Source organism: Molossus molossus, unplaced genomic scaffold, assembly GCF_014108415.1.
Source record: "Molossus molossus isolate mMolMol1 unplaced genomic scaffold, mMolMol1.p scaffold_m16_p_13, whole genome shotgun sequence".
NCBI lineage: Eukaryota > Metazoa > Chordata > Mammalia > Chiroptera > Molossidae > Molossus > Molossus molossus.
Window position 1 is genome coordinate 89,750,279 of NW_023425348.1, and position 26,691 is coordinate 89,776,969.

At 49.2% G+C, this 26,691-nt stretch overlaps 1 protein-coding gene across 4 annotated transcripts in view; it reads right to left on the bottom strand.

Moving 5' to 3' along the window:
- Positions 1-25,535, bottom strand: part of LOC118628214 (phospholipase A and acyltransferase 3) — a 46,672-nt gene extending 21,137 nt beyond the window's left edge. The window contains exons 1-6 of one of the 4 annotated variants that reach the window (XR_004959264.1): positions 25,379-25,535; positions 25,000-25,077; positions 11,249-11,351; positions 5,291-5,559; positions 4,867-4,978; positions 4,001-4,115 (exon numbers count right to left, since the gene is read on the bottom strand). Coding sequence is in view for 1 of the 4 variants with exons in the window: in XM_036259031.1 (XP_036114924.1) it covers positions 5,291-5,559; positions 11,249-11,351; positions 25,000-25,014 (387 nt within the window). In the remaining 3 variants the exon portion in view is untranslated. Of the gene's footprint in view, positions 1-4,000; positions 4,116-4,822; positions 4,979-5,290; positions 5,560-11,248; positions 11,352-24,999; positions 25,078-25,378 lie in introns of all 4 variants that reach the window. The other 3 variants (XR_004959265.1, XR_004959266.1, XM_036259031.1) reach the window with 3 other exon arrangements.
- Positions 25,536-26,691: the final 1,156 nt, after the last annotated feature.

The window sequence follows — 26,691 nt, forward strand, 5'->3', positions numbered from 1 at the left end:
GCTGGAAGGCCAGTGTCTCCAATGGCCCTTTCCCCATCCCTTCCCAGTCTCTCAGCCATGGTGTCCTCACATCCACCGTCCAGCCCTCCATGGTTTTCCAGGTGCGGCAGCAGCACTGAAGATACAACTGAGTGGGAATGATCCAGACCGGCAAGCAACAGCAAGGAAGTCGGGCCTCTCCCTGTGTCCAGCATTATCCAGGGCCCAGCTCCCATGACAAGGCAAAAAGAGAGCAAGCCCTCTCCCCATCTCATAGCAACTGTTCTCATAGCAACTTCGTTGGCCATAGCAACGAAGGCACGTGGCCAAAATCAGCAAAACGACTTTTCTTCACTGAAGGCGTGAAAGACTGTCATGGACACAGATTAAGAAATCTCACCCTGAAACCAAGCTAGGCCTGTAAGCAGGATCAAGAACAGCAAAGGAAAAGATTCTTAATCATTTTATGCCAAGAATTCCAGTGAAGACAGTGAACCAAAGATTCCAGGAATAAGAAAGATGAAAATGTGGACTTACGACCCAAACCCCACATCCTCACGTGACATGGTCGACACTGCCCTTGCTACTCTAACCACAGAACTTGCCTGGGTTGTATGTGTTGTGGCTGCCACAGCGCCTACATGACCAATGTAGAGAAGAATTTGGAGGTCTTCAGTAGTTAAATATATATTGACACTGCCCAGGCTCATCTGGGCCATGCATGTGTCCAGCACAGCTGTGTGAGATGCTAGGAAATACACCAGTGTAACTAACATCACAAGGCAACCATAACTGATCTTAGCAGCCAGAACATACCATGACAAAGTTGGATAAAACTACTGACCTGAGATTTGACTGCTGCTACTCAGTCTTTGTGTGTGTGTATGTGTGTTAATCCTCACCCAAGGATATTTTTCCATTGATGTTTAGAGAGAGTGGAAGGGAGGGAGGGAGAGAGATACATCGATTGGTTGCCTCCCGCACAACCATGATCAGGGCCAGAACCTACAACCCAGGTAGATGCCTTTGACCAGAAATCAAACCCATGACCCTTTGGTTCCTTGGGCCAATGCTCTAACTGCTGAGTCAAACCAGCAAGACTGCTGCTCAATCTTTGAACCTTCTTCTAAAAGGCAATCAGTCTGGCCGGTGTGGCTCAGTAGTTGAGCATGGACCCATGCACCAAGAAGTCACCGGTTCGATTCCCGGTCAGGGCACATGTCCAGGTTGTGGGCCTGATCCCCAGTGGGGGCATGCAGGAGGCAGCCAGTCAATGTTCTCTCTCATCGATGGTTCTCGCTCTCCCTCTCTCTCTAAAAACCTGTATAAATCCACCTGTATCCAGGGTTCTCCCGGTTCAGCTCCGTGTCAGGGTGGGAGAAATGGTTTGCAGATGACGGAGGAGGCACAAAATGCCCCTAGTGCTCTATAGAACCTCACAGTGTGAGAAGAAATGCTGATGAAACTGGTTCATACAAAAGATACTTTGTCAAGGAAAACAACAGCAGCTCCGCTGTAGAGTCAGAGTATAACTGAACACTAGAAAGTAGTGTCTAGTTAGCCGGTAGTGCAGATCTTACAGGGAAAACGATCCGTCCCTGAGTCAGCGCTCCTTCAGGCGCCACTGATGGTTTTCTTGTGCGAGGCGGGTGGGCCCTGCCCGGCACGGTGCTAAAATCACCGGAGTTCTGATCGTGAAAATGGGCTCCATGCCGGGCGCCGCAGGCCTGACATCAGAATGCTCTGAAGGAGACATGCTAAGAAATCTGCCTTTTCTTTGAAGCGAACAAACTGGAATTCTACCAAACTATGGAAAATCAGCTGTCGACGCTACACAACTTCTCTAAGTTAAGCCCCAGAGTTGTTTCTGGGGAAAAGAAACTTCTAATGTGCTTCCTTCAAATTCAGTAATGTTCTGAGTGGATAAAAGACACCGTTATTCTGAAAGCAACTGATGGAAAGTCAGGGAATCATTTTTTAGAAACTCTTAGGCAAGTAAAGCACAAACTACATTTAGTCTAAATCCATTGCTTCCCTTTCTAACTGGTCAATTAAATAACTCAGAAATACTCTGTTGAAGGAAAATCTAATCTGCTTCAAAGAGCACACACAGCACAAATAAACAATGATTGACCAGATTGTTAAAGGCAAACAAACAAAAATGTCCTCATGAGTTCAATGCAAGGGAGAGTTGCCACTTGGACAGCATTACAAAGAAAGACACTGCTGGGCATTTCCAACATCCACTGAATCCACCATCTCTGATGAGATGGGAGACGTGTGGAAGTCACACTGCAGTTTGGCCACACCGTGTATTATGACCTTTACTCACCTAGGCCAGTAGTTCTCAACTGGGGGCAGATTTGCCCTCTGGGGGAAATTTGGCAATAGCTACAGACATTTTGTTTCTGATACCTGGAGGTGGGGAGGGCTACCGGCATCTAATGGGTAGATGCCACGGATGCTGCTAACCATCTTGCAATGCACAGGACAAGTCATGACAATGAAGAGTTACCTTCATTGTCAATGATTCAAAATGTCAATAGTGCTGAGGGTGATAAACCCTCATCCTAGGCCAAGAAATGAAAGAGGGGACCTTTGCAAACAGTATAGATGACACCTCCTTTTGTTTTGTAATGTATTCTGGTTTTATTTCCCATGAGGGGGTCCAGCAGAATTGTTTATGCTGTTTTCATGTTGTGTTGTCACTGTTCAGGTTCTTTCAAGAGGATGGAGTGCACAGGGCCAAAGCCACAGGAAGAAACAGTCCAATTTACACTGTTTCATTTTGCAAGAACAGTTGAAGTATTGTTCGTATAAAGAGTAAATGAGCCCTGGCTGGTCTGGCTCAGTGGTTGGAGCATCGGCCCATGGACCAATGAGTTGCAGGTTCAATTCCAGTCAAGGGCACGTACCTCAGTTGCAGTTTGTCCCCGGCCCTGGTCAGGGTTGTGTGGGAGGCAGCCGGTTGATGTGTCCCTCTCACATTGATGTTTCTCTGTCTCTGTCTCTCTGTCTCTCTCTCTCTCCCCCCACCCCTCTCTCCCTCCCACTTTGTCTGAGGATAAATAGAAAAATATCCTTGGGTGAAGATTAAAAAAGAGTAAATGAGCCCTGGCCGGTTTGGCTCAGCGGTTAGAGTGTTGGCCTGCAGTCCAGAGAGACCCAGGTTCGGTTCCCGCTAAGGAAACAGCCACTCGATGTGTCCCTTTCATGTCGCTGTTTCTCTCTCTCTCCCCCTCTCTCTCCCTGCCACTCTATCTGAACAAAAAATGGAAAAATGTTCTCGGATAGGAATTTTTTTAAAAAAGAGTAAATGATACAAACTATTTCTTAATTATTTCACTATCTCAAAGTCTGAATTGTATGCAATTGCTTTAAATATAATTTGTGCCTAGTGACATATGCATTTACTAAATTATGTAACAATTTGTTTTGACACATAATTCTTTATATAAACCTGGGAGTCTATTATTAATAACCAATGAAGAATAACTAGAAATGAGATGACTAGGAGATGTTTTATAAACCTACCAGGTCTTCCTAATGTAGCACCCTGACTTTCATAGGGTATCTTATTGCTTTCCAGTTTCTATAGTTTTACTTGAAGTGTATTGTTGCAGAGGAGTACGGAAATTTACCTGAAGTAGAAGCCACGTGTGAATGATGACCTCAACTGTTACTTGGTATCACCAGTAATGAAAACGGATTTATTTAGCATAAGTTTCTTTTTATTTTTATGGTACGTGCCCCTAACGGGAACCAAACCCGGGACTCTCTGGTCCGCAGGCCAACGCTCCAACCGCTGAGCCAAACCGGCCAGGGCTAAATTTCTTTTTTATGCTGATATTGTCACAGCCACTTTTAAAAAAAACTTCTATTATACCCAAATCTATCCATAAATGTTAGTTTTCTAATTAAAAATAAAGAATAAATGGAAAACGGGACAGAGAAAATCAGAGGAGCAGTCAGAAGAATTGGAGTCCCAGAATACGAGAAGAGAAAACGGAAAACTCCAGACCTGCAGGAATGGGGGTTCCAGAGAGAAAGGAGTCGTCAAGTGCCCACTCAGTACATAAGCATAGATCCACACAGGCACTTCACAGTGAAACCTCAGAGCGCTGAAGATAAAGCTCCTGGAAAGAAAACGTGGGTCACCTGTGGGAGACTGTTTGCATGGCGTCAATTTTGTTATAATCTGCTCTGCCATCGCCTGCCCCAAGGCAGGATATCTCTGCATTCTGCATTTCTTTATCTCTGCATTTTGCATTTTTTTAAGTAACCATTTACTCAAGAAGCCAGTCTTTGCTGACCTTTTGTTCCTTTGTAGTATTTCCTAGATTTGCTTCGGGCAAGCCTGGTGCTTGGCAACAGGTGCTTCTTGCCCTATATATTGTGTGAATTACCCCTGAATAAACGAGACTTGATCAGAGTCCTGTCTTGTCTCCATTTCTCGTGTCTCTTGTCCCTCCTCATCCTCACTCCCCCTCTAGAGTCCTCGTTGCTCGACCTGCGGGACGGGTCAGTCACCTACAAAGGATGAAAATCTGAACCATTTCAGACTTCTCGACAACAGCATTAGCTAGATGACCGTGAAGCAAGGACTTCAAAATTTTGAAAAAAATTATACTTTTATATCAACAAGCATCCAAGAACTTTTCTAATGTATACACACACACACACACAAATGGTACTGAAGGTGCAGAGAGGGAGAGGAGGGGGTGGGAGAGGACAGGAAGGGCGTTAGTTACCCAGGAAAAAGACATTCAAAAAAGAGGGATCATGACCAAAATCAAACTTAGTCAATGAATCAAACTGCGTCTGTGGGGCCTCCTGGACTGACCCTTGGGTTGCTGCATGGCTGAGGACAGTGCTTTTCAAACAGACCTGAGCTTCAAATCCCACCACTGCTACTTCGCTCGGTTGTAGACTCCCAGGAAATCACAAGTACCAGGACATTGACAAGTTACTTTAGTGTTGTGAGCCTCGGTTTCTCCATCTGTAAAGTGGGACTAATAAACCTGCCTCTTGGGCTCTGGGAAGGGTCCATCCCCAGGAAGCCAGGAAGGGCTTGGCAATGGGGGTAACTGTCAGGGCTGTGACATCACCCCCTGACCGCACTGGTCTGCTCTGCCGACTAGCAGTACCCCGCACCCTCATCCCTACCCTGGCTGTCACTCCCTCAAGGACAGGGATTCTGTCTCTGCTGTTTTGTCTAGTTCACTTCTCTGTCTCCACCCAGATGCCCAGCCACTGTCAGCGGAGGGGAAGGTCTGGTTCCTGGGGACAGGGACACAGGCTGAGGACGCACCTGGTCACTGCGGGGGACTCCGTAGCGCAGCTCGTTCACAAAGTGCTCACAGTTCTCGCTGGTCAGCTTGTAGAGCATCTCCTGCCCCACCAGCTCCTCCGCCCGCTGGACGATTTTGCTGGGAGGCAGCGGTTCGTACTTGTCGTCATGTTTGTTATTGACATGGTACTTGTCTCTCCCGGCCACATAATAGAGCAGCTCCTTCTTCACTATGGCCTTGTCGGTCAGGGCGGACATGAGGCTGGCCGCGCCAGCCCCCGCGATTTCACCTGTGGTTCACAAAGAGGAAACAGAGATGGTCCTGGGCAGGCCCCGCGGCTCAGAGGGAGCTTCCCACCAGGCACCCACCCCTGGCACCATCCGCAAGAGGATGAGCAGATGTGGAAGGGAAAAGGGGAGAGGGTCAGACCCATGCTGTGTGGCTTTGGAGGAGGTGCTTGTGGTCTCTGGGCCCTGGTTTCCTTATCTGAAATCAGGAGTAGTGAAGTTCCATGATTCGTCATAATTTTCTTTAACCTAAAGAAGCTGGCCTTCTACACCCTGTGACGGCTCAGTGGCCCTCTTGGTTACACAGATGTCAGCCACCAGCACACCCATCTCCCTGGGCGAACCGAGTATGAACTGGCTGCGATTCTGTCAGGACTGCACATACAAAGCTGACTACTGCAGGACAGGTGGGTGGATTTGCAGAAGTACTTCTGCCTTTCTGAGAGCAAAGGGACCAAAATCCCACAGGTGCTCCCTGAGAGGTGACGCCAGGGAGGCCCTGAGAGGTGACGCCAGGGAGGCCCAGTGGGTACACCTGCGCAGCCCTGGCCAAGGCTGAGGGGCGGGGAGGGGCAACAGAGCTCCAGGATTGGACTGCCTCCGAGAAAGGAAGTCTGGGGTCACTATGACGACCAGGATGGTGGGGAGTGGGGGCTGATGCCGGCAGAGACCAGGCACCCTTCCCAAGGCGGCCAACCTGCACTATGCAGGCAGGTCACACTTGGAGCATGATGACCGAAAATGCAGTGTAGCAAACTGGTAGACCCAGAGAGGAGGCTCCCTCACCCTCAAAGAGCTACTATGGCCCTGCTAGGACCAGGATCCCCCAAGGGAGGCACCCTGCCACACTGGGCAGGAGACTGTGACACTGTGTGATAGCAGCAAGCAATGGCAGGGGGGCTGATCCCAGGTCCTCCTCTGCTTGGTTTTCCAAAGGACTACACCCCTTTGCCCTGAGTACAACCCTGAGATTTTATTTATTTGTTTTGTTAATCCTCACCAAGGACATTTTTGCATTTATCTTCAGATAGAGCGGAAGGGAGAGAGGAAGGAAGAGAGAGAGAGAAACATCAATGTGAGAGAGACACATCAACTTGTTGCCACCCACACATACCCCAACCGGGGCCGGGGACAAACTGCAACCAAGGTACGTGCCCTTAACGGGAACCGAACCCAGGACTCTCTGGTCCACAGCTGACGCTCTAACCGCTGAGCCAAACCGGCCAGGGCCAACCCTGAGATTTTAGAAAATCAGGAGACTTCTGACTCACTATCGATAGCACAGGAGATGCTTGAGGGGTTCACTGGAGTAAATAGAGATGGTGTGTGTGAGCCCAGCGTGTGTGAAGAGGGTCAGCTTGGGAACTGGCTCGGCAGAGCTTCAGCCCTTTGGCGGGGTGGGTGGCAGGGCTGGGACTGGGGTGAGGCAGGCAAGATGCCTGGAGCACAGAATTTCAGGAGGTACCTACTCTCTGCGTCAGGCAAGTGCAAAGTCAATCCCCGAGCGAGGGCCTCTTTAAACTCTGCGCCGGGGGCACCACCTGGTGATACAATGGTGTGCGGCTCACACTCAGAACCGGGTTCTGATTCCGCCTCCGTCACCGGACGGTCCTGACACGTCACTTAACCTTACTGAGCCAGTGCTGTGGGAATCCCCAAATACACACTGAAGTTGATACAGGAACATCAGTATAGTAATTTAAAGCTCCTTTGAAAAAATTATTTCACTTCTTAAAGGTAGTCTATTAAAGAAAACGTTAATTGAACGATTGTAGAAAGAGCACGTGGATACGGCAAACAACTGATGACTGAACTTGGGGAACCTTAGACCGGGTAGTCAGTCATAAAGGCACATCGTGGTTAAAGGACAAAATCCAGAGTCAGACAGCGAGGGTCCCAGTCCCACCTTCACCACTCACCTGCTGTGTGAACTTGGGCGCTTTGCTTACCTTCTCTGAGTCCCAGATTCCGTGTACAACAGGGACAATAACAGTCCCTCCCTGTCCCTACCGTACTGCCGGGAGCTGCAGGCCTGAAGCAGCTGGCCACGTAAGGGGCCTTCACGGGTGCGTAGCACGAGGTGAGTACCCAGCAAGTGTCAGCTGTCATTATTCTTGGGGTTGTTCTCTAAGCTTTCTTCCGATTCTAATTTCTACCATTTTCTCAGAAGCCTGGGTCAGTCCTGACCTATCTCACAAGATTCCTGCGCAGCTAGAATGAGAAGATGCTGTAGGCTTTTCCCTTTCAGGAGCATCACGTGCCCAGTGATCCGTGGCACACCTGTCCACCAGATCCCTGCCAGGCCTTCCCCGCCTCCCATCCACCTGCTGCACACACTCAGAGCGGTGATCAGCACTGAGGCCCTCTGTGTGCCAGGCCTTGTCCGAGGGGCTGGAGACAGTGGTGGAAACTAGACAGCCCCTTTTAGTGAGAGGACACTGGCTGTGCACACGCAGACCAGCAAGGTACTCCCAGCCACGCACGCGCTGTGGATTAGGGCACGTGAAGCAACTGGGGGAAGCTGACGAGGGGAGGCTGCTCGAGCTCGGACTGGGAGGGCCACCCTGGGATGGGCATTTGAGTTGAGACTTGAATGAGGAAGAGAAGGCAGCTGTGCCGAGATCCAGGGACAAGCACCACAAGCAGAAGGACACGCGAGAGCAAAGGCCTCGGGAGGGAAAGAGCACGGCGTGTGCAAGGTGCGAGGAGGCCGAGGAGGCTGAGGTCTGGAGGCCCAGGAGGAAAGCAGCGGAAGGTGAGGGTCAGAGAGGCAGGCGGAGGCCAGGCCACGCCAGGCCCCACAGGCCACAGCACACTTTGAACCTTACTCTACGTGTGATGCAAATGCCAATTAAAAATCTTAGGGAGAGGCCTGGCTGGTGTGGCTCAGTGGTTGAGCACCAAGAGGTCGCCGGTTCGATTCCCAGTCAGGGCACACGCCCAGGTTGTGGGCCTGATCCCCGGTGCCAGAGGTGGCCAATTGATGTTCTCTCTCATTGATATCTCTCTCTCCCTCTCCCTTCCCTTCTCTCTACAATTAATAAAGGGGGGAAGAATTTTTTAAAAAAGAATCTTAGGGAGAGGAGTGATACGATCGGACTTATACTTGAAAGATCACGCTGGCTGCCCAGTGAAGGAGGGACTGATCAGTGGGCAAGAGGCAGAGACGCCAACCCAGCCAGAAGCTGCAGCAGCGTCAGGGGAGAGAGGACGGCAGCTGACTGCAGGGCCCGGCCGCAGCCATGGTGACAGGTCATGGGATCTGGGTCTGTTCTGCAGACAAAGCCAGCAGGAGTTCCTGACGGATTAGACGTGGGGTGCAAAGGATCAAGGATGACGGCTAGACTTGGGGCCTGAGCACAGGAGTCTTCCATCAGGGGCACGTCATGGACACCCAAGCGGAGAGGCCAAGTAGTCAAGAGGTTCTACAAGTCCAAAGCCGGGTGGGGAGACCTACACGGAGGGTGTGGGTTTACGACACATCGACAAAGGAAGGTACTGGACGCCAGAGGACCCGCTGAGGTCACCCGGGGAGAGTAAGGGCTGGGGACACGAGAGAGGAGGAGGGGCCTACACAGGGCCTATTGGGAGAGGAACAAAGGCAGGTGCCAGGTGACCAGAACAGTGACTCTGTCAAGATGGGGAGGGTGTCTTGGTAGCCTTGATAAGTGCTGCTCCAGGACAGGAGTGAACAAGAGCGGGGGGGGGGGGGGGGGGGGGACCAGAGAGCAGGGGAAGTGAGAAACCAACAACACGCACTGTAGACAGGGGTTCGCTCTATGGGGAGTGAGAGGGAGGGGACCTGACGTGGAGGGGTGTTTGTTTTACCAGCAGGAGATCTCACGCTGGTTTCTACACCCATAGGAACAGCCCAGCAGAAAGGGGAAGGATGGTCCTGGCCGGTTTGACTCAGCGGTTAGAGCGGCAGCCGGCAGACCAGTGAGTCTCGGGTTCGAGTTCGGCCAAGGGCACGTATCTCGGTTGCGGTTCATCCCCAGCCCTGGTTGAGGTTGAAAGGGAGGCAACCAGTCAATGTGTCTCTCTCATGTCAATGTTTAAAAAAAAAAAAGGAAAGGGGAAGAATGACAGAGAGGGGAAACTTGAGGAGCAAAGAGCTTATGAAAGTGAGAAGACAGGGTCCAGGACCCACACAGGGCCTGGCTTTACAAACACAGTAGGGGCAGGGACACGTGCTGTATTTTTTTTATCCTCACCCGAGGACATTTTTCCATTTTTTGTTCAGTTAGAGTGGGAGGGAGAGAGAGGAAGAGAGAGAGAGAGAGAGAAACATCGACGTGAAAGGGACACATCGAGTGGCTGCCTCCCGTACAACCCAACCAGGGCCGGGGACAAACTGCAACCGAGGTACGTGCCCTTAGCGGGAACTGAACCCAGGACTCTCTGGACTACAGGCCGACGCTCTAACCGCTGAGCCAAACCGGTCAGGGCACGTGCTGCATTTTAACAGAAGAAAAGACCGATTCTGTGGACACAGATGGTAGTTGGGTTCATCGGGGTGGGGAGATGACATCTGCTCTAGTCGCTTCTGATTTCTCTCTAAGTACAGGCTAAGGCCAGTAGTTAAAAGTAAAGGGGTGAGCCCTGGCCGGTTTGGCTCAGCGGTTAGAGCATTGGCCCGCGGACCAAAGAGTCGCGGGTTCAATTCCAGTCAAGGACACGTGCCTTGGTTGTGGTTCGGTCCCCGGCCCTGGTCAGGGTCATGCAGGAGGCAGCCAGTCGGTATGTCTCTCTCATGGATGTCTCTCTCTCTCCCTCCCATTCTGTCTGAAAATAAATGAAAAAAAATCCTCAGGTGAGGATTTAAACAAAAAGGTAAAGGCATGGGCAAAACCCACGGCCAGGGATGTCCAAGGCGGCTGCCCTCAGAGCAGCCCACGCTGGAAACAGCCCAATGTCCATCCGCAGAAGAAGGGATAACAAACAGGTATATTCACATAACAGAAGAACCAGCATGAAAATGTAAGATTGACTGCCACTCCCAACACAGCGCCTCTCCAGCCTCAGGAAAGAGGTGACTTGTCTTCCTGTGACATTCCAGAGCCGGCAGGCAGCCCTGATCTCCAGCAGAGGAGGCCAGAACAGCAGATGCCTCTGGGGAGGGAGCGGGACACGGAAGAGGCATGCGGGAGTGGAAAGTTCTAGATATTGATCTGGGTCATTGTCACACGGATGGATACAGTCTGAAAATTGACGGACTATACATCCTAATATATCTGTGCACTTCTGTATGTTCTACCTCATTTAAATGACAAGTTTAAAAGAAGGGGCGGAGAATTCTCAGGACGACTCTCCCAGTTCGGTAATCTTAGCCCCATTTACGGAGAAGGAAGCCAAGGCTGAGCGTAGAAAGGAGATTCATGACCAAGTCTGCTGCCCAAACCCGTGCTCCCTCGGGAGCTGTACACTTCAGCGTTGAAGGTGTTTCACTCAAAGCTCAGTGTATAAAACCTGCAAGGCAGAGCTGCCCCCTTGGAAGCTCCCCTCAGACGGGCTGCAGAAACTTCCAAGGAGCAGACTTGGGAAATCATTGCCCTGCACCAAACTGCCTTCTTATAGCACTCAGGAACCAACTGCCAGTCGGGGAGCAAAGGGAACACTGGGGTCACCTGCACCCACAGCTCCCCCATCTCCCTCTCCTGCCAGCACGGTGGAGGCCTTGGGCGTCCTTACTTGGGGGGGCCAGGTGGACCACATATCCATCACCAACGTAGATGGCCCAGTGTCTGTAGAAGGGGCGGAAAATCTCAATCAGGTCTCCAGGATTGGGCTCTGGCTGCAAAACCAAGAACAGGGCTGTTAGAGGCAGAAGGAGTGAGACCATGGAACCCTGGGGCAATGGCTGGGGTCCCTGCGCGTGTCCCATAGACACTCTGCAACCTGGCCTAGGGCCTGGCAGTAATATCCTCCTGGCTTCTCATCCTGATGATAAGGGTGGTGGGTGTGTGTGAAGGAAAACTCTTCCTCCTTTCTACTGTTCCCACACCAACATGTATGGGTTTTCCATACCAAGCAACTCAATCCTCAATGAATACCAAGCACCCAGAGTTAACACAGACCCCACAGGTAAAGGCTCAGTCCCACAAGACTGTCCCCCCGCAATTCAGGTGCCAATCACAGGTCCATGTTGTCACCTGTGCCTCTGACCAACCAGCTATAGATCAGGAGTTCCCACAACCCCCTCCTCAGGTTCCACAACTTCCGAGACTGGCTCACAGAACTCATGAAAACAGTTTACTTACTTGATCACCAGTTTATAACAAAAGGATAAAACTCAGGAACAGCCAGATGGAAGAGATGCACGGGGCGAGGTATGGGGGAGGGGCACAGAGCTCCATGCCCTCTCCTGACACCTCCACTACACCTCCATGACACCTCCACTACACCTCCACGACACCTCCAGTTCACCAATCCCTTAGATCAGGGTGTGTCATGGAGGCTACAATACGCAGGCACAATTGATTAAATTGCTGGCCATTCATGATTGGCTCAACTTCCAGACCTCTGAACACAGGGTTGGTTCCTCTGACTCTGAGCCCTCATCACCTCATTAGCATAAACTCAGGTATGGTTGAAAGGGCTTATTATGGGGAGAGAAAAAAACCTACTCTTACCCAATCACTCAGGAAATTACAAGAGTTTTAGGAACCAAATAAGTATTTCTTATTATAACACAATGAAGTGTGTGTGTGCACGCTCGCAGGGGGAAGTAGGGAGGGAGCTGAAATCCTGCTCAGAACCCTGCCCTGTTAGGGTAGCATGGGGCAGAGCTTGAGAAAAGTTCAGAGAGGTTCAAGATCCCTTTCATTCAATATTATTGAGGTGCCAGTACAGACAGTCAGCTCAGTGCTGGGGGGGCAACATTCTGATTTGGACCAGAATCAGTGGTGAGAGCCTCTCGGGTCCAAACCAACCTTAAATCTCTCTAATGAGCAGGAAACCATCACTTTAGAACACCTGCAGAGCAGTGAAGGGGTGGGTCGGGGTTGCCCACATCCCACCCCCAAGCTCTGTGGTCTGAGAGATTCCACCAAAGATGAGGAAGGGAGGAGCCACACTTATATGGACTCCTTTGGGATAAAAACGATGGGCATTAGGAATAGCCAATCACAGCCCTGCAATGCCTATGAAGCAAGTAGATGGCAGTTCATTTCTATTTATGGGAACATAAAAAACTGCAAACGAAAAATGCAAATAAGCATTACATATAGCAGAAAAAAAATCTTTTCATGGGCCCTGGCCAATGTGGTTCAGTGGTTAGAGCATCAGCCCATGGACCAAAGGGTCGCAGTTTCAATTTCTGGTCAAGAGCACATACCTGGGTTGCAGATTCACCCCAGGGTGCATGCAGGAGGCAACCAACTGATGTGTCTCTCACAACGAGGTTTCTATCTCTCTCTTCTCTCTCTCTCCCTCCCTTCCACCCTTCCTAAAACTCAATGGAAAAAAAAAAAATATCCTCGGGTGCAGATTAACAAAAAAATTTTTCTTCACAGGAATTTTAAAGATATTTCTCTTATGCGGTAATTATAATTATAAATAAAATAATCCCAGACCTTACTGAGAATCTATGTCAGAATAATGGGCAGTGGTCACAATTTATGAATCCCATTTGCTTTCCAGATTTATATATATATAAATTGCTTGATGAGAGTTAAGGGGTCTTCAAGGATCCTCAAAGAGGAATTGGACTGTGGGTCTCCACAAATGAGCAAGGACATAAAGACAAAGTGCCAGCCCCCGGGGAGGCCACAGACTGCAAACGAAGAGTTTGAACCTCAGTAATATGGAGTCGAGGAACAAGCAGCCATGGGTACACAGACCACAGGCGCTCTGTGTCCCAAACATACATCAATGATAGGAGACCTACACACGGAAAAAATCGTATCACAACGAATAAAATATCGACAAAGAAACTCAGACTTTTTAACACTAAACACCAAAGGGAAAAGGGAGGCAAGCCATGATGCTGAGTGGAAGAAGCCACACCCCAAAAGCAACATATGGTTCCCCTTATGTGTCATTCCAGACTCCGCTTCGCTGTAGGACAGAAGAATGACCCAGGACTGCAGGGGCTGGCATCGAGGGCGGGGGCTGGCAGCGAGGGGGAGGCTGGCATCGAGGGGGGGGCTGGCATCGAGGGCGGAGGCTGGCATCGAGGGCGGGGGCTGAGGGCGGGGGCTGGCATCGAGGGCGGGGGCTGGCAGCGAGGGCGGGGGCTGGCAGCGAGGGGGAGGCTGGCAGCGAGGGCGGGGGCTGGCAGCGAGGGCGGGGGCTGGCAGCTAATGGACCCGAGGGGTTTCAGGACAGTCCAACTTTCTGTACTTGTTGTGGGGATGGTTATGTCATTGTGTGTTTATCAAAACTCATGGAACCGAACGCTAAAAGTGGTAAATAAGGCCTTAATTTTTTTTTAAACACTGATTTTTTAAAAAACAAATTAAAATTTCAAACATTTTAAAATGGATATGTACGGTTTGAAAGAAAAAAGTTGTGATTTTATTTTTTTAAATACTCAAATTGCCTGTCTGCTGTAAGGACAAAACACATGTGTTTCCTTATACACACAAGCTCAAAACATCAAGGAAACTTCTTTTTAAAATGAGATGAAAGGTCCAGCCAATGTGGCTCAGTGGTTGAGCATCGACCATGCACCAAGAGGTCGCCGGTTCGATTCCAGGTCAGGAATCGAACTGATGTTTCTCTCTCTCTCTCTCTCACTTCCTCTGCTCTAAAATCAATAAAGGAAAAAAAAAATTAATAATAAATCAAATGAGGTGCAAGGCGGTGGACTTGCCCACGGCGCCCTGCACGCTCGCTGGAAGCCAGGGCTCGCTGTCCACGCAGCGTCCTTCAGGCACAGTGCCGGCGGGAAACGAGGAGCAGCCCTGCAGCGCAACAGCGCCGCGTACATCAGAGGTGCCACGCGCAACCCAGTGATACCCGTCCTAGGAGAACCGTCCCTGAAAAAATAAATTTAAGAAAGCAACAGCAACAAGAAGAAAATCACACAAACTGAAGAACCGCACATTAACCGCCCTAGGATGCTGACCACCGGGAAGATGGAGTGAGGGATAATAATCAAAGGGAACAGAAAGAAAACCATATGAGAGAGGGGTCTTGCCATGAACTAAGGGAATGACTCACTTTCTAACACTAAAATCTAACTAGAGAAACAGTGGCTTAATGATATACACAGGCCAACTCGGCTGAATTGAAATTAAGAACTCAATAAATCCTGTTATAAAAGTAGAAGTACAAACCCTATGATCCCCGGGTCAGATTTGTGCCCCTGCTTATTTCTGCGCGCAAGCTACAAATGCTTGTTACACGTGTTCAGTGGTTGGAGGAAAAGTCAAAAGAACACTATTGGGTGATACATGAAATTCAAACGTCACTGTCCACAGTTTTCCCAGCCCGCAGCCACAGACGGAAACTGACATGTGTCCACGCTGCTTTCTACAGAGCAGAGCTGAGTCACCGCAGTGGAGAACACAGGGCCCGAATTCTTGAAATCTTCACTGTTGGGCCCTTGACAGAAAGTGTGCCAACTCCTGTTACAAAGGGACCGGCAGCGCGCCTCCCTCCGCAGCTTGATCCCCAGTCCTGGAATCCCTGGCTCTCCCCCCAGGAACCGGGGGACCAGCAGGAAGCACCCAGAAGAGCTGCCTCTCCAGGGCAGGGCTGGGCTCCCAGGCAGCACAGTAACTGGGCCCCTTACTGGACTCAGCGGTAACAATGGCAAAGCTGAGCCTCTTCGCCCACGAGATTGCAGGACAAAAGCCCTTTGTCCCCTCCACAAAGCAGAGCTACAAAGAGCTGTGGAACAGCCATTTTCCTTAGCAAGCAAGTTAAGGAACCATTTCTGGCCTCCAAAGTTTATATTGGAAAAACAACCTAAACAACCATGAATAAAAACCAGTTAAATATGTAGATACAGCCCCTAGAGAGAACGCAGTGGATTTACATGAGCAAACACAGAAATAAACAATAAAAACAAAAAAAAAAAAAGGATATTGAAAAACATTACTATCCCCATTTTGCTTAAAATACATTTTTGAACATTTATGAAGCAAAATATATTATACTCTATGCATGATCTGGGGAAAAGCCAATAAACTGTTGTGTATCATGTACTGTGGGGGATTGGGACTCAGGGACTTTTACATTTTATATTATATGATTTCATTGGCTTTATCCCAACATGAATTACTTCCATAATAAAAAATTTTAAAGATTTTTCAGCTGGGCAAAAATCCCTCATGTTGATGAACTAGCAGATTTTAATTGGAAAAGGTGGACATTATCTGTCACCTTGAAACCATCTCCCATCTGGAACCTGTAACTATGGCTATGTTAATGATGCTTAAATATAAGTGATATGGAGCCCTGGCTGGTTTGGCTCAGCTGTTAGGGCATCGGCCCTCGGACCAATGAGTCATGGGCTTGATTCCGGTCAAGGGCACGTACCTCAGTTGCAGTTCATCCCCGGCCCTGGTTAGGTCATGAAGGAGATAACCAGTCAATGTGTCTCTCTCACATCGATGTTTCTCTCTCTCTCTTCCTCCCTCTCTCCCGCTCTATCTGAAGATAAATGCAAAAAAAATGTCCTCAGATAAGGATAAAAAAATACACACACACACACACACACACACATTTATATATATACACATATGTAATACTTAATGTAACATAAAACCACAAAATAATTTCTCAAATAATATAAATGGATGTGTATCAGATATTGAAATTAGAAAAGACACCCTAAGGATAAATGCCAAAGAAAAAGGCATAAAGTAAAAGATGAAAAGGCTTTATAATTTTTTTAATGTTAAAGTTCTTATCATTGAGAGTTTCTGTTACGAAACATTTTCCTTTTAAGGGAAAATGATCCCCCACAATCCCAGGTGCCCAGGCAGCTGTGTTTCATACCATGCGATGAGATCAGCCTCAGTCAGCTGGGCTGGAAGAAGGCGTGGGCCCCAAGCAGGTCAGCATTCTTTTTTCTTTTTTTTATCCTCACCCAAGGACATTTTTCCATTTTTTGTTCAGATAGAGTGGGAGGGAAAAAGAAAGAGGGAAACATTGATGTGAAAGGGACACATTGAGTGGTTGCCACCCACAACGACCCAACCAGGCAACCAGGGCCGGGGACAAACTGCAACCGAGGTACATGCCCTCAGTGGGAACCGAACCCGGTCTCTCTGGACCGCAGGCTGACGCTCCAACCCCTGAAGCAAACCGGCCAGGGCCAGGTCAGCATTCTATGACCCACTATGTGGAGCTGGACCAATCATATCCTCTCTCTCTCTCTCAAAAATTGGAACCAGGAAATTAAATGGGCAGTAGAGTCTGAAACTGAAAAGTCATGATGTAGAGGAGGCAAGAAAGACCCCGGTGGTCCATAGACCAAACCAAGGCTAGGAGGAGAGACTGCCAACTCTGACCAATAGAAGCCCCAGTTGATAGCAGGAGAGAAGGGAGCAGGCACATCAAGAAAGATGGCTGAGTCACATCGGTGTGGATGACGGCGCACTTGGGTGGCGATGCACAGACTCCAGGGACTGGGCTGCCGGGAACAACCTTGATCCTGAACTGCCTCCCAGCTCCAGGCCCTGGCAGGCCTGTCCTTATTATAGCTCCAGTTCTTAGATCTTCACAGAATCCCCTTAGGTCTCCACATGTGTTCTTAAACTAAACCTTCTTTATTTGAACTAGCTTAAGTGGGTTGCTTATTTCTTAAAACCAAAGGAGCCAGACCAGAGTATCCTATGCATGGAAACAATACCACAAACGAACTATCCTGACCAACTGGAAGAAAATGACAGAAAAGCAGTTACTATCTTCAACATATAAAAAGTTTTTATAAATCAATTTTAAAAATAAGATTTTAATACCAAAATAGAAAAAAAACTGGACAAAGGGCATGATAAATAATTTTAAAAGGAGCAATATATATTACCATTAATACAAGACAACATATTCTATCTCACTACTAATACAATAAATGCAAATTCAAAACTAGTTTGGGAGGAATTAAAACACAGATACAAAATATAGGAAAAGATGCAGGTAAACTCTCATTCACTGCTGATGGGAATATAAATCAAAGTTCAACTTTTCTGAAGGGTAACTTGGCAACTTGTCTCACTAACCTTAAAAATATTCATACTGCCCTGATGGTTTTGCTCAGCAGAAAGAGCGTCAGCCCGCAGACCAAAGAGTCTCAGGTAGATTCCAGTCAAGGGCATGTACCTCAGTTGCAGTTTTAGTCCCCAGCCCTGGTCGGGGTCATGCAGGAGGCAACCAGTCAATATGCTTCTCTCACATCAATGTTTCTCTCTCTCTCTGTCTCCCTCCCATTCTATCTGAAGATAAATGGAAAAATATCCTTGAGTGAGGATTAAAAAATACATATATATATATATATATATATATATATATATATACACATACATACATATATATATATATATATTCCCTTTGACCCAATTTCTGTATAAAGGCCAGATTTTTTTTCCTTTATTGATATTAGAAAGAGAGGAAGGGAGCAGGAGAAAGAGATAAAAACATTGATGAGAGAGAACATCAATTGGCCACCTCCTACATGCCCCTCACTGGGGATCAGGCCCACAACCTGGGCATGTGCCATGACCAGGAATCAAACTGGGACCTCTCAATTCATGGGACCACGCTTAATCCACTGAGCCACACCGGCCAGGCTAAAGTTATATTTTTAAAAGAACACTTAATGACAAGAAATGCCTATAACATAATGGTTAATGAAAAAGCTTTTTTACAAAACAATATATTTTTTTATTTTGTTTGAAAAAGAAAAATTTAAAAATTGTGGAAATACACTAAAACAAAGTGTTTATTACTAGGTGGTAGAATTTGGGGCATTAATTTTGTTTTGAATTCTTTTCTAGTTTTTCAAAATGTTTAAATGTACATATATTTGTTTTAGAATCAGAAAAAAAAACTTAAGATGACAAACATCAGTATGTTCAATTTTGGGGTAACCCATATAGTTACTATTATGTAACAAAATGAATACACACAGCAAAAAAAAAAAAAGGAAAGAAAAAGAAACTAGAAAGATGTATACCACATCCTGACAGATGCTGGTGGCCGCTGGGGTGAAGGTGGCTTGTGATTATTTTGCTTCCTTCTATTTTTCTGTATTTTCCAGATTTTCTGCAATGAGCATTTTTAATTTCATAGTGTGTGTCCCAACATTCTATTATAAGTGTTTAAACTTGCAGTTTGCTTTTTCAAACATTCAAAATTGAAAGCATTTTTAGTGAACGTCTGCATACCCACTCACAACCTAGACTGTGACGACACTGTATTCGCTCTATCACACCTGTTCATTCCACCTGTACAGTACCTTTACACTTATAAATTTAAGTGACGGGTGTCCGGAGAGGCAGCGGTAACACACCGAGGGGGTCCAGGACAGTGACACAGCAGTAAAGCAGGCGTGTCGTGTGCTCTGCTCTGGACTCCCTGGTTGCTGAGTCCCGGCGCAGCCTCGATCCCCAGCCGTGGTTGTCGGACTGCAGCCTACGCGTGAATTACCGGCGAGGGTGGCTTGCCTGTGGAATCACATACACCCCACCTGCTTTTGGGAAATGGGGTGAGTGGTCAACCACACCCCTTGGGGACCCCTTCACCTTGGGGAGCCCCACCTCTGCCTGGGAGGGTCATTTGCTCATTCACTCAACAGATGCCCCCAGAGCTAAGCGGCAGGCACCAACCCAGGCACCAGGGCGTGTCTATGAGCAAAGCAAAGGCGCCTGCCCACGTGGAACGTTTGTTCACCACCAGGGAGAGAGACGAAATCTTTAAATATCTTAGTAAATGAGTAAATCACCTGGAATATTAGAAGAGAAACCAAATACAAACGAAAAGAAAGAAAAGGCAGAGCAGGGGGCTGGAGGGCGGTGGGATGCAGGGAGCCGTGCTACATGGGGGTCAGGGAAGGCAGAGAGAGGCCCTGGGGGTGTCCTGAGCATTCAGACAGCGAACAGCCTGAGCAAAGGCGCAGACAGGACTGTGTTGGAGGAGCCACCCCGAGGCCAGGCTGGCTGAAGCCAGGGGGCATGGTGGGAGGGCACGGTGGGAGCCAGAGAATGGAAGATGGGGTCCCGGGGAGGGGGCACGGAGTCTAGGTTCCTTTGAAGGTAGAAACAGCTGGTGGAATGAAGGGGCGTGAAGGAAAGAGGATTCAACAGTGACCCCAAGGTTTCTGGCCACAGCAACGAGGAGTCTAAACGGGCAAGCTGGGTTGAAATGCCCACCAGGTAGGCAAATGGAGAGGCTCAGAGGCAGTGATCACTTAAGTCTGGAGGTCAGGAGCGTGGTCTGGGATGAGGGTCCCTGGAGACCTTTATGTTGGGAGCGAAAGTCTGGCTGAAAGGGGTTTAAGAGAGAATGCGAGGAGCCGATGGAGGTGACGCTAGAAAAGGCAGCACCTGAGATTTTTGCCCAAGTCCTGAGAGATGAGAGGGAACAGGTGTGTGGCAGAGCAGCATTCAAACCCAAGTGCTACACTCTCCACCCTCACACTCCCGCCAGAAGAGAAGGCTGAGGGAGGAAGTGGCTTTGCGGGGGCTAGAGGGAGGCAGGCAAACAGGGGTGGGGCAGAGAGCTCTACAGAGCAAAAGCACAGCGACAGGCGGGCGGGGACCTCAGGGTGCCTGGGGGTTTGGCCAGAAGCAGGATCCCTCAGATGAAGCCCAAGGCTGGCATTTTTTTTTTTTTTAAAGCTTCCAGGTGAATCTACTGTGCAGCCCAGAGTGAGAACCACAGGAGAGGGAGCCTGAAGGGGAGAGAGGAGTAAGGCGGAAAGGTTGGTCTAAGTGGGCAGTCATACCTCACTTCGCAGGAGGGAAGCTGAGGCTGAGGGAGATGAGGTCACCCAGCAGGGTCAGCCCCTGCCCCACCACAGGCAAAGGAAGCAGCCCCGGCTGCTTGCACCAGCCCAGACCCCTGGCCCTGCCCAGCACCCCGGCCAGCTGCACCTCTGACCCAGGGTGAGCCCTCTGCCGTGGGCACTGGACCGTCCGAGAGGAAACAGGGCACTTTTAGAAGAATTTTCAACCCAAGAGTTGAAACACAACAAGAAGGTTATTTTTAATCAGGCCACCAAGGAGTCTTCCAATCCACCCACAGCCAGCCTCCTTTAGCTCCATCGTTAGGCGTCTGCTGTTTTGGTTTTGTAATGAAATATTTCAGGCATACAAAAAATGCAGAAAGTAGGCTAATGAGCACAACTGCTCCGTGTTTCGGTCAAGATGGATTTAGTTTTCAGAAACAGCAGACAGCCGGAGTTCAAATCCCGGCTCTGCTACTTACTAACTGGATAGCTGGGGCTACTCAGCTTCTCCCAGCCTGTTTCCTCGGCGGTCAAATGGGAATCATTACAGCACCTGATCCGTGGGGGTCTCCTGAAGATCAAGTAAGTTCATAGCTATGAAACACTCAGCAAATACTGCCCGGCACATAGGACGCATTCTATAAATGGCAGGGTTTTTTTTAATTGTTTTTATTGATTTATTTTTAGAGAGAGAAACACATTGATTTGTTGCTCCACTTATTCATGCATTCATTGGTTGATTCTTGCATGTGCCCTGATCAGGGATCAAACCCACAACCTTGAGGTATCAGGACGAAGCTCTAACCAACTGATCTACCTGGCTAGGGCCATAAATGGCAATTTTTGCTGCCATTGTTCTTTTTTTTTTTTCTTTAATCCTCACCCAAGGATTTTATTTCCATTGATTTTCAGGTGGGGGCGGGGAGTGGAGAGAAACATTGATGTGAGTAAGACACATTGATAGGTTGCCTCCTGCAGGACCTCAGCCAGGGCCGGGGATCGAACCGAAATCGAGGCACGTGCCCTTGACCAGAATCAAACCCAAGACCCTTTGGTCTGAGGGCCAACGCTCTAACCCCTGAGCCAAACCGGCCCGGGCCCATTGTTCTGTGTTTGATTTGGAAAGGTCCAGACAGCTCTAGGACTAGCTGGAGACACTTTGAAGGTTGTGAAACCCAGCCTGGGAACAAGTTTCTCTCCTTGCTGTGGTGAGTGTGGAAATCCCTGACCTCATGCCCTTTGTTTCTGACACTCTGGGGAAATGTCTAGAAGCATGTGTTAAAAAAAAAGAAAAAAGACTGAAGTCCCAGGTGGTGCCGAGAAGGGACTTGCCAGCTGGGAGACACGAGTTTCCCTGACAGCGTTTTAGGAAGAGAAGAAAGGCATGAGGAGTTGGCCATCAGTCCCATCTATCTGCGTCTGAGGTTGCCTTTCACAGTCCAACCGAGATAGAGCCCCTCTCTGCAATTTTGCTGTGTGACCTTCAGGAATCACTTAACCTCTCTGAGCTTCTCTGGTAAAACAAGGCTATTAAGACCCAACAGGCAGGGTCTGTGCGAGAAGTAAATAAGATAACAGGGGGAAAGGTGTAAAACCACTTATGCCCAGGAGAGGGTTGAGACACTGTGCCCCCGGCAGGGTGGGTGCAGGGAGCATGAGGAGGAGGCCTGACTGCCAGACTCCCCAGCCTCAGGCCCAGAGAGAAGATGGAGGGGAGCGGTTGGGCTGACACATCACCTCTGCCCTTGCCAGCTGCTGGGAAAGGGACAGTGTTAGTTCCAGCAGGCACTAGGCCCAGCACCATGAATCCAAAGGTTATGAGTATTCTGGAAAAAAAGTCATCCGCCTTCCAGGCTTTTGCTCTCCAAGCCCCAGACCTGTTCTATGTGTTCAAACCCACCCCACGTGAATCAGGACTGTCCCCAACTTGTCTGGAAACTACCCCCAACCCCACCGGGCACTCCTGGGGGTTGTCACACACATCTGGACTCCCTACAGCGTCCATTTCACAGACCAGGAAACGGCTCAGAGATGGGAAGTAACTTGCCCACGGTCTCAGCTCTCTCCAAGAAGTAGTGCCAGGTGCCAAGGCCAAGGTTTTTTCCACAATACCAAGTAATTCACACGAAGGTTCTGACATCCAGTGACAACCCATGGCAACTTTGCCTCTATATCACTGTACTCTAGGCCTGAAATTCTCTTGGCTGTTCACTGGCAAACTCCTACTCATCCCTCAAGACAGGTTCAACACCTCTACCTCCTCACTGCCTCCCCAAGGCCCCAGCACAGAGTGTTGCTGCTGCCTCCAAGGCCGCAGCCCTGTTGTCCAACAACTGTAACTGAGGGCTGAGCCGATGGGAAGGAGTGATCATTTCCATGCCCAGCCTTCCAGCTAGACTGAGCAGCCAGCCTGGCACATACAACGTTCTCAGCAAAGGCGTGTGGCCCTCCAAGCCTGCGGCCCCTCCAGGAGGAGGAGAAACCTCTGTAGGGCCAAAAGCCCCATTGCTCTTTGAGAAGGGTCCTCTCCTCCCTGCTCCTCTCTGCACTTCAACTTGCTCCACAGAGACCTGTCAGCACATCAGGCAAACAGAGGGTCAGAGAGAAGCCGAGAAGGGAGCCTAGAAAGTCAGAGATCAGAGCAGGCCCGTCCATTGCCTCATATTGTGGACTCGGTTTCACTTGGATCTTCACTTCCCCAGCAACAGCTGCTCAACAAAACACAGATTAAGGACAAGTGGGTGGAGGAGAGGAGGCAAAGGCTCCTGTCCCACTCACTCTAAGCACATTTGGAACAGGGACACACCATTACTGGCACCGACCAGGAGGCATCACAGGCTGGTTAAAGGGCTCAGCGAAACGTAGACCCTATGGTAGACATGCAGCCTCTCCATCCCAGCGAGGTCCGGGCGCTGCTGTAACAGCTGCGTTTTGTTCAGCCCTACGAGCCGGTAGTGGCTCACCCACAGTGGGGAAGTGGCAGCTGAATTTCCTGGGTGCAAATAGGAGTGAGTTGTCTATAGAGAATTTTAAAACAATAATAAGACACACCAAAAGTCAGTCTCCTGTTTATTGTCTGCACGTGCTGACAATTTTAAAGAACATCAGTGATAAAATACAACTCTCCCCAAAGCTATTCTTTTGCTCTAACTTTTTTTTCTGCAGATTTAAGTTCTAGTTCTGAGATTTAATAATATATATGTGAGCCTCAAATTAGCCCGTTTTTATTTCTTAATCTTTAAAAACATTTGTCTTCTACAAGAAAGTTCAATTAGAGAGCACCCAGTTAGATATCAGCCCCCAACACACTCAGCTACGTGTGTCTGTTCCAATGATAATTTCCCAAATCACTCAGCATGGTTCGAGCTGACTTTTCACAGGATTTGTGTCGCCAGCCCCTGTGACCCTACATTTTCCTGTGTTTAAACAGAAGACAAGAGTCTATTCTCCCAGTGGCAGAAAAAAACAAAAGAGAAGTGTTTGAAAGCCTGAGTCATTTTCACCAACAACTAGACTCTTCGAAAGTAATGGATTAAACATGTGTCTCCATCATTCAGCTATTTTCTCTGATTTTTGCAGAAGAAAAATGTGGGAGAACTTTGCCAAATAAGATAAAAACTTACGGTGACTTTTCTGGTGAAGATGTTTTAGTAAAAATGTTTCAAATGTGGGGATAGTTGAAAGCCACCAGAATTGATTTTTAAAAAGGCAGTATTGCACTTTCTGGAAAGTATTATGAAATGGGGTTTTTCATGAATCTCTGACAAACTTATCCTAATGCTGAAGGCTTTTCCTATTTGTGTATCTGTTGTTTTGTATGAGAGAAGCTTTTGAAATTAAAATTAATAATAATAATAGTGAATTGTGGCTGAGCATTTCATATGTTTGCAAAGCACTGTTCTGAGCACTTCCTAGTTACAAAATCTTCACTGGAGGAAACAGAATGGATTTGAAACTTGATCTAAGTTCCACCGCTAGGTGCTGGGGGTTACAGGTCCCAGGTGGGTCTACCTCCAAAGCTGCACTCTAACCCTCTCTGCAGCCAGAAATGCGAAGTTGCAAGGAAGTGTTCGCTGAGCCCCTTTATGATTTCTGAATCATGTCGTAGGCTAGAAAAAGGAAAAGCAAAAGCTGGGTAATTGCTGACAGGGCTGGTCATGAGATGCATCCGCTAAGGCCAGAAAAGGCCTGTGATCAGACCCAGGCGGCGCCAGGTCCAGCCCTCGACACTCAGCCCCAGGGGCCAGCCCAAGGGATGTGGTCTGACTCCGGAAGGCAGCACACGACCTGTGCAGCGCAAGGCGCCCTGCTGCCTCCCTCTTTCTGCAGGCCCTGCCTTCCCGGGGCTGCCCACGCAAGTTCAAGAACGGAGACAACTCGAGCCGCTGCCTGCTGTCCCACCTCTGACGCCCGCTGCCCAGGGCACAGAGAGGTGTGGCTCACCTCCGCGAGGATCCTCTCTCTGAAGTGATAACTCTGGCTCCTGGAGAGTCAACGCTGAAACACGGCCCCCACCCCCAGCCCACGCCCGCCCCACACTTACAATGGGCGCCCGCATCTTCTTTCCTGCTGTGGACCCTCAATTTCAGGCTGGAGTTTGCTTTATCAGCTGCGTAAGCGCCTGAGGCAGGGGGAGCAGGGTTCATTATGTCATTAACAGGTAGCAGCGTCCCCAAGATCCCAGGGGACGGTGGCTTCTGCAGGGAGACCAGGCAGTCGGTCTCAGATCCTTCGGAACAAAGGCTCCCTCCCTTGGAGCCGCTCGCCTGCCCCCTCCCTGCCCGCACTAGGCTGAGAGGACGGACTAGATGGGGCGCAGCTGCGCCACCGGCCCGCGGGGCTCCGAGGCCGAAGTTGCCCCTGCTTCACCCCACCTCTCCGTCTCCCACATAGCCCTCGGGCACCCCCAGATCCTCACCCACCTCGCAGACTCGGGGGGCAGCACGGCCGCAGCGGCAAAGGCACCGGGTTTAAAGGCCGCCGGTCCGACCAGAGTGAGGTCAGCCGGCCCCTCCCAGTGTAACTGAGAGCCTCGCAGAGCTTCCTGCCCGGCCACCGGGAACCCTGCTCCAGCCTCCGAGACAGACACCTCCTACTCATCGGGTCGCCCCTCCCCGCGCTCCTCCGAGGGGCGGCACCCACCCGCGGAACCTTTTCCGGGCCACTGCCTCCTCCCCCGTCCACACACGCTCTGCAGGGCGTCTAAGGTTCAGGAACGGTGTTGTTTTATACTAGGTCCCCGTGTGCACATCACACTGGAGTGCAGCTTGTCTCCTGCACTAGAGCGGGCTTGTATTTAACTGTGTGGAATGTAGCCCCGCCGGTGTGGCTCAGTGGATTGAGTGTTGCCCTATGGACTGAGATCCCATTCGATTCCAGGTAGGGCACATGCCCAGGTTGGGGGCTCCATCTTCAGTAGGGGACTGCAGGAGGCAGCCCATGGATGTTCCTCTCTCTCTCTCCCTTCCTTTCTCTCTATAAAATCAATAAAAATATATTTGATTAAAAAAAAAAAGAACTACATGAGCCCTGGCTAGTTTGGCTCATATAGAGCGCCGGCCCGCAGACCAATGCGTCGCTAGTTTGATTCTGGTAAAGGGCACGTACCTCGGTGGCGGTTCACTCCCTGCCCTGGTCGGGTCGTTCCAGAGGCAACCAGTACCTCCGCTGCAGTTCATTCCCAGCCATAGTCAGGGTCTTGCGGGAGGCAACCAATCGATGTGTCCCTCTCACATGGATGTTTCTCTCTCTCTCTCCCCTTCCCACTCTATCTGAAGATAAATAGAAAAATATCCTCAGTGAGGATTAAAAAAAACACAACTATATGAAATGTTAAGGCACTGGAAGACAAGGGTCTAGCAGACAGAAAATACTTTTGACTATTGGGTCTTAAGTCATTAGATATTCCCCCAAACCTGATCCACAATAAGCATCCCATGGATGAATGAACAAATGAACGAACGAACGAATGAATGAATTGAATATCCAAACACAGGCCAGTCCCAGCACTGGGCTGTGACTCTACTAGAGAAGAATCAGTTCCTGTCCATCTCCATGTTTCCCCCTCTCCCAGATAGTGCTGAGCCTTGGAATCAGGACACTTGGGCCAAATGCTGGCCCAGTCCATTGCTACTTATAGGATCCAGGCACCCTTCCCTCTCTAAGCCTCACTTTGTTCATCTGTAAAATAGAGTGATGATGATACTGTACAACATGTAAGATAATATATAAAACT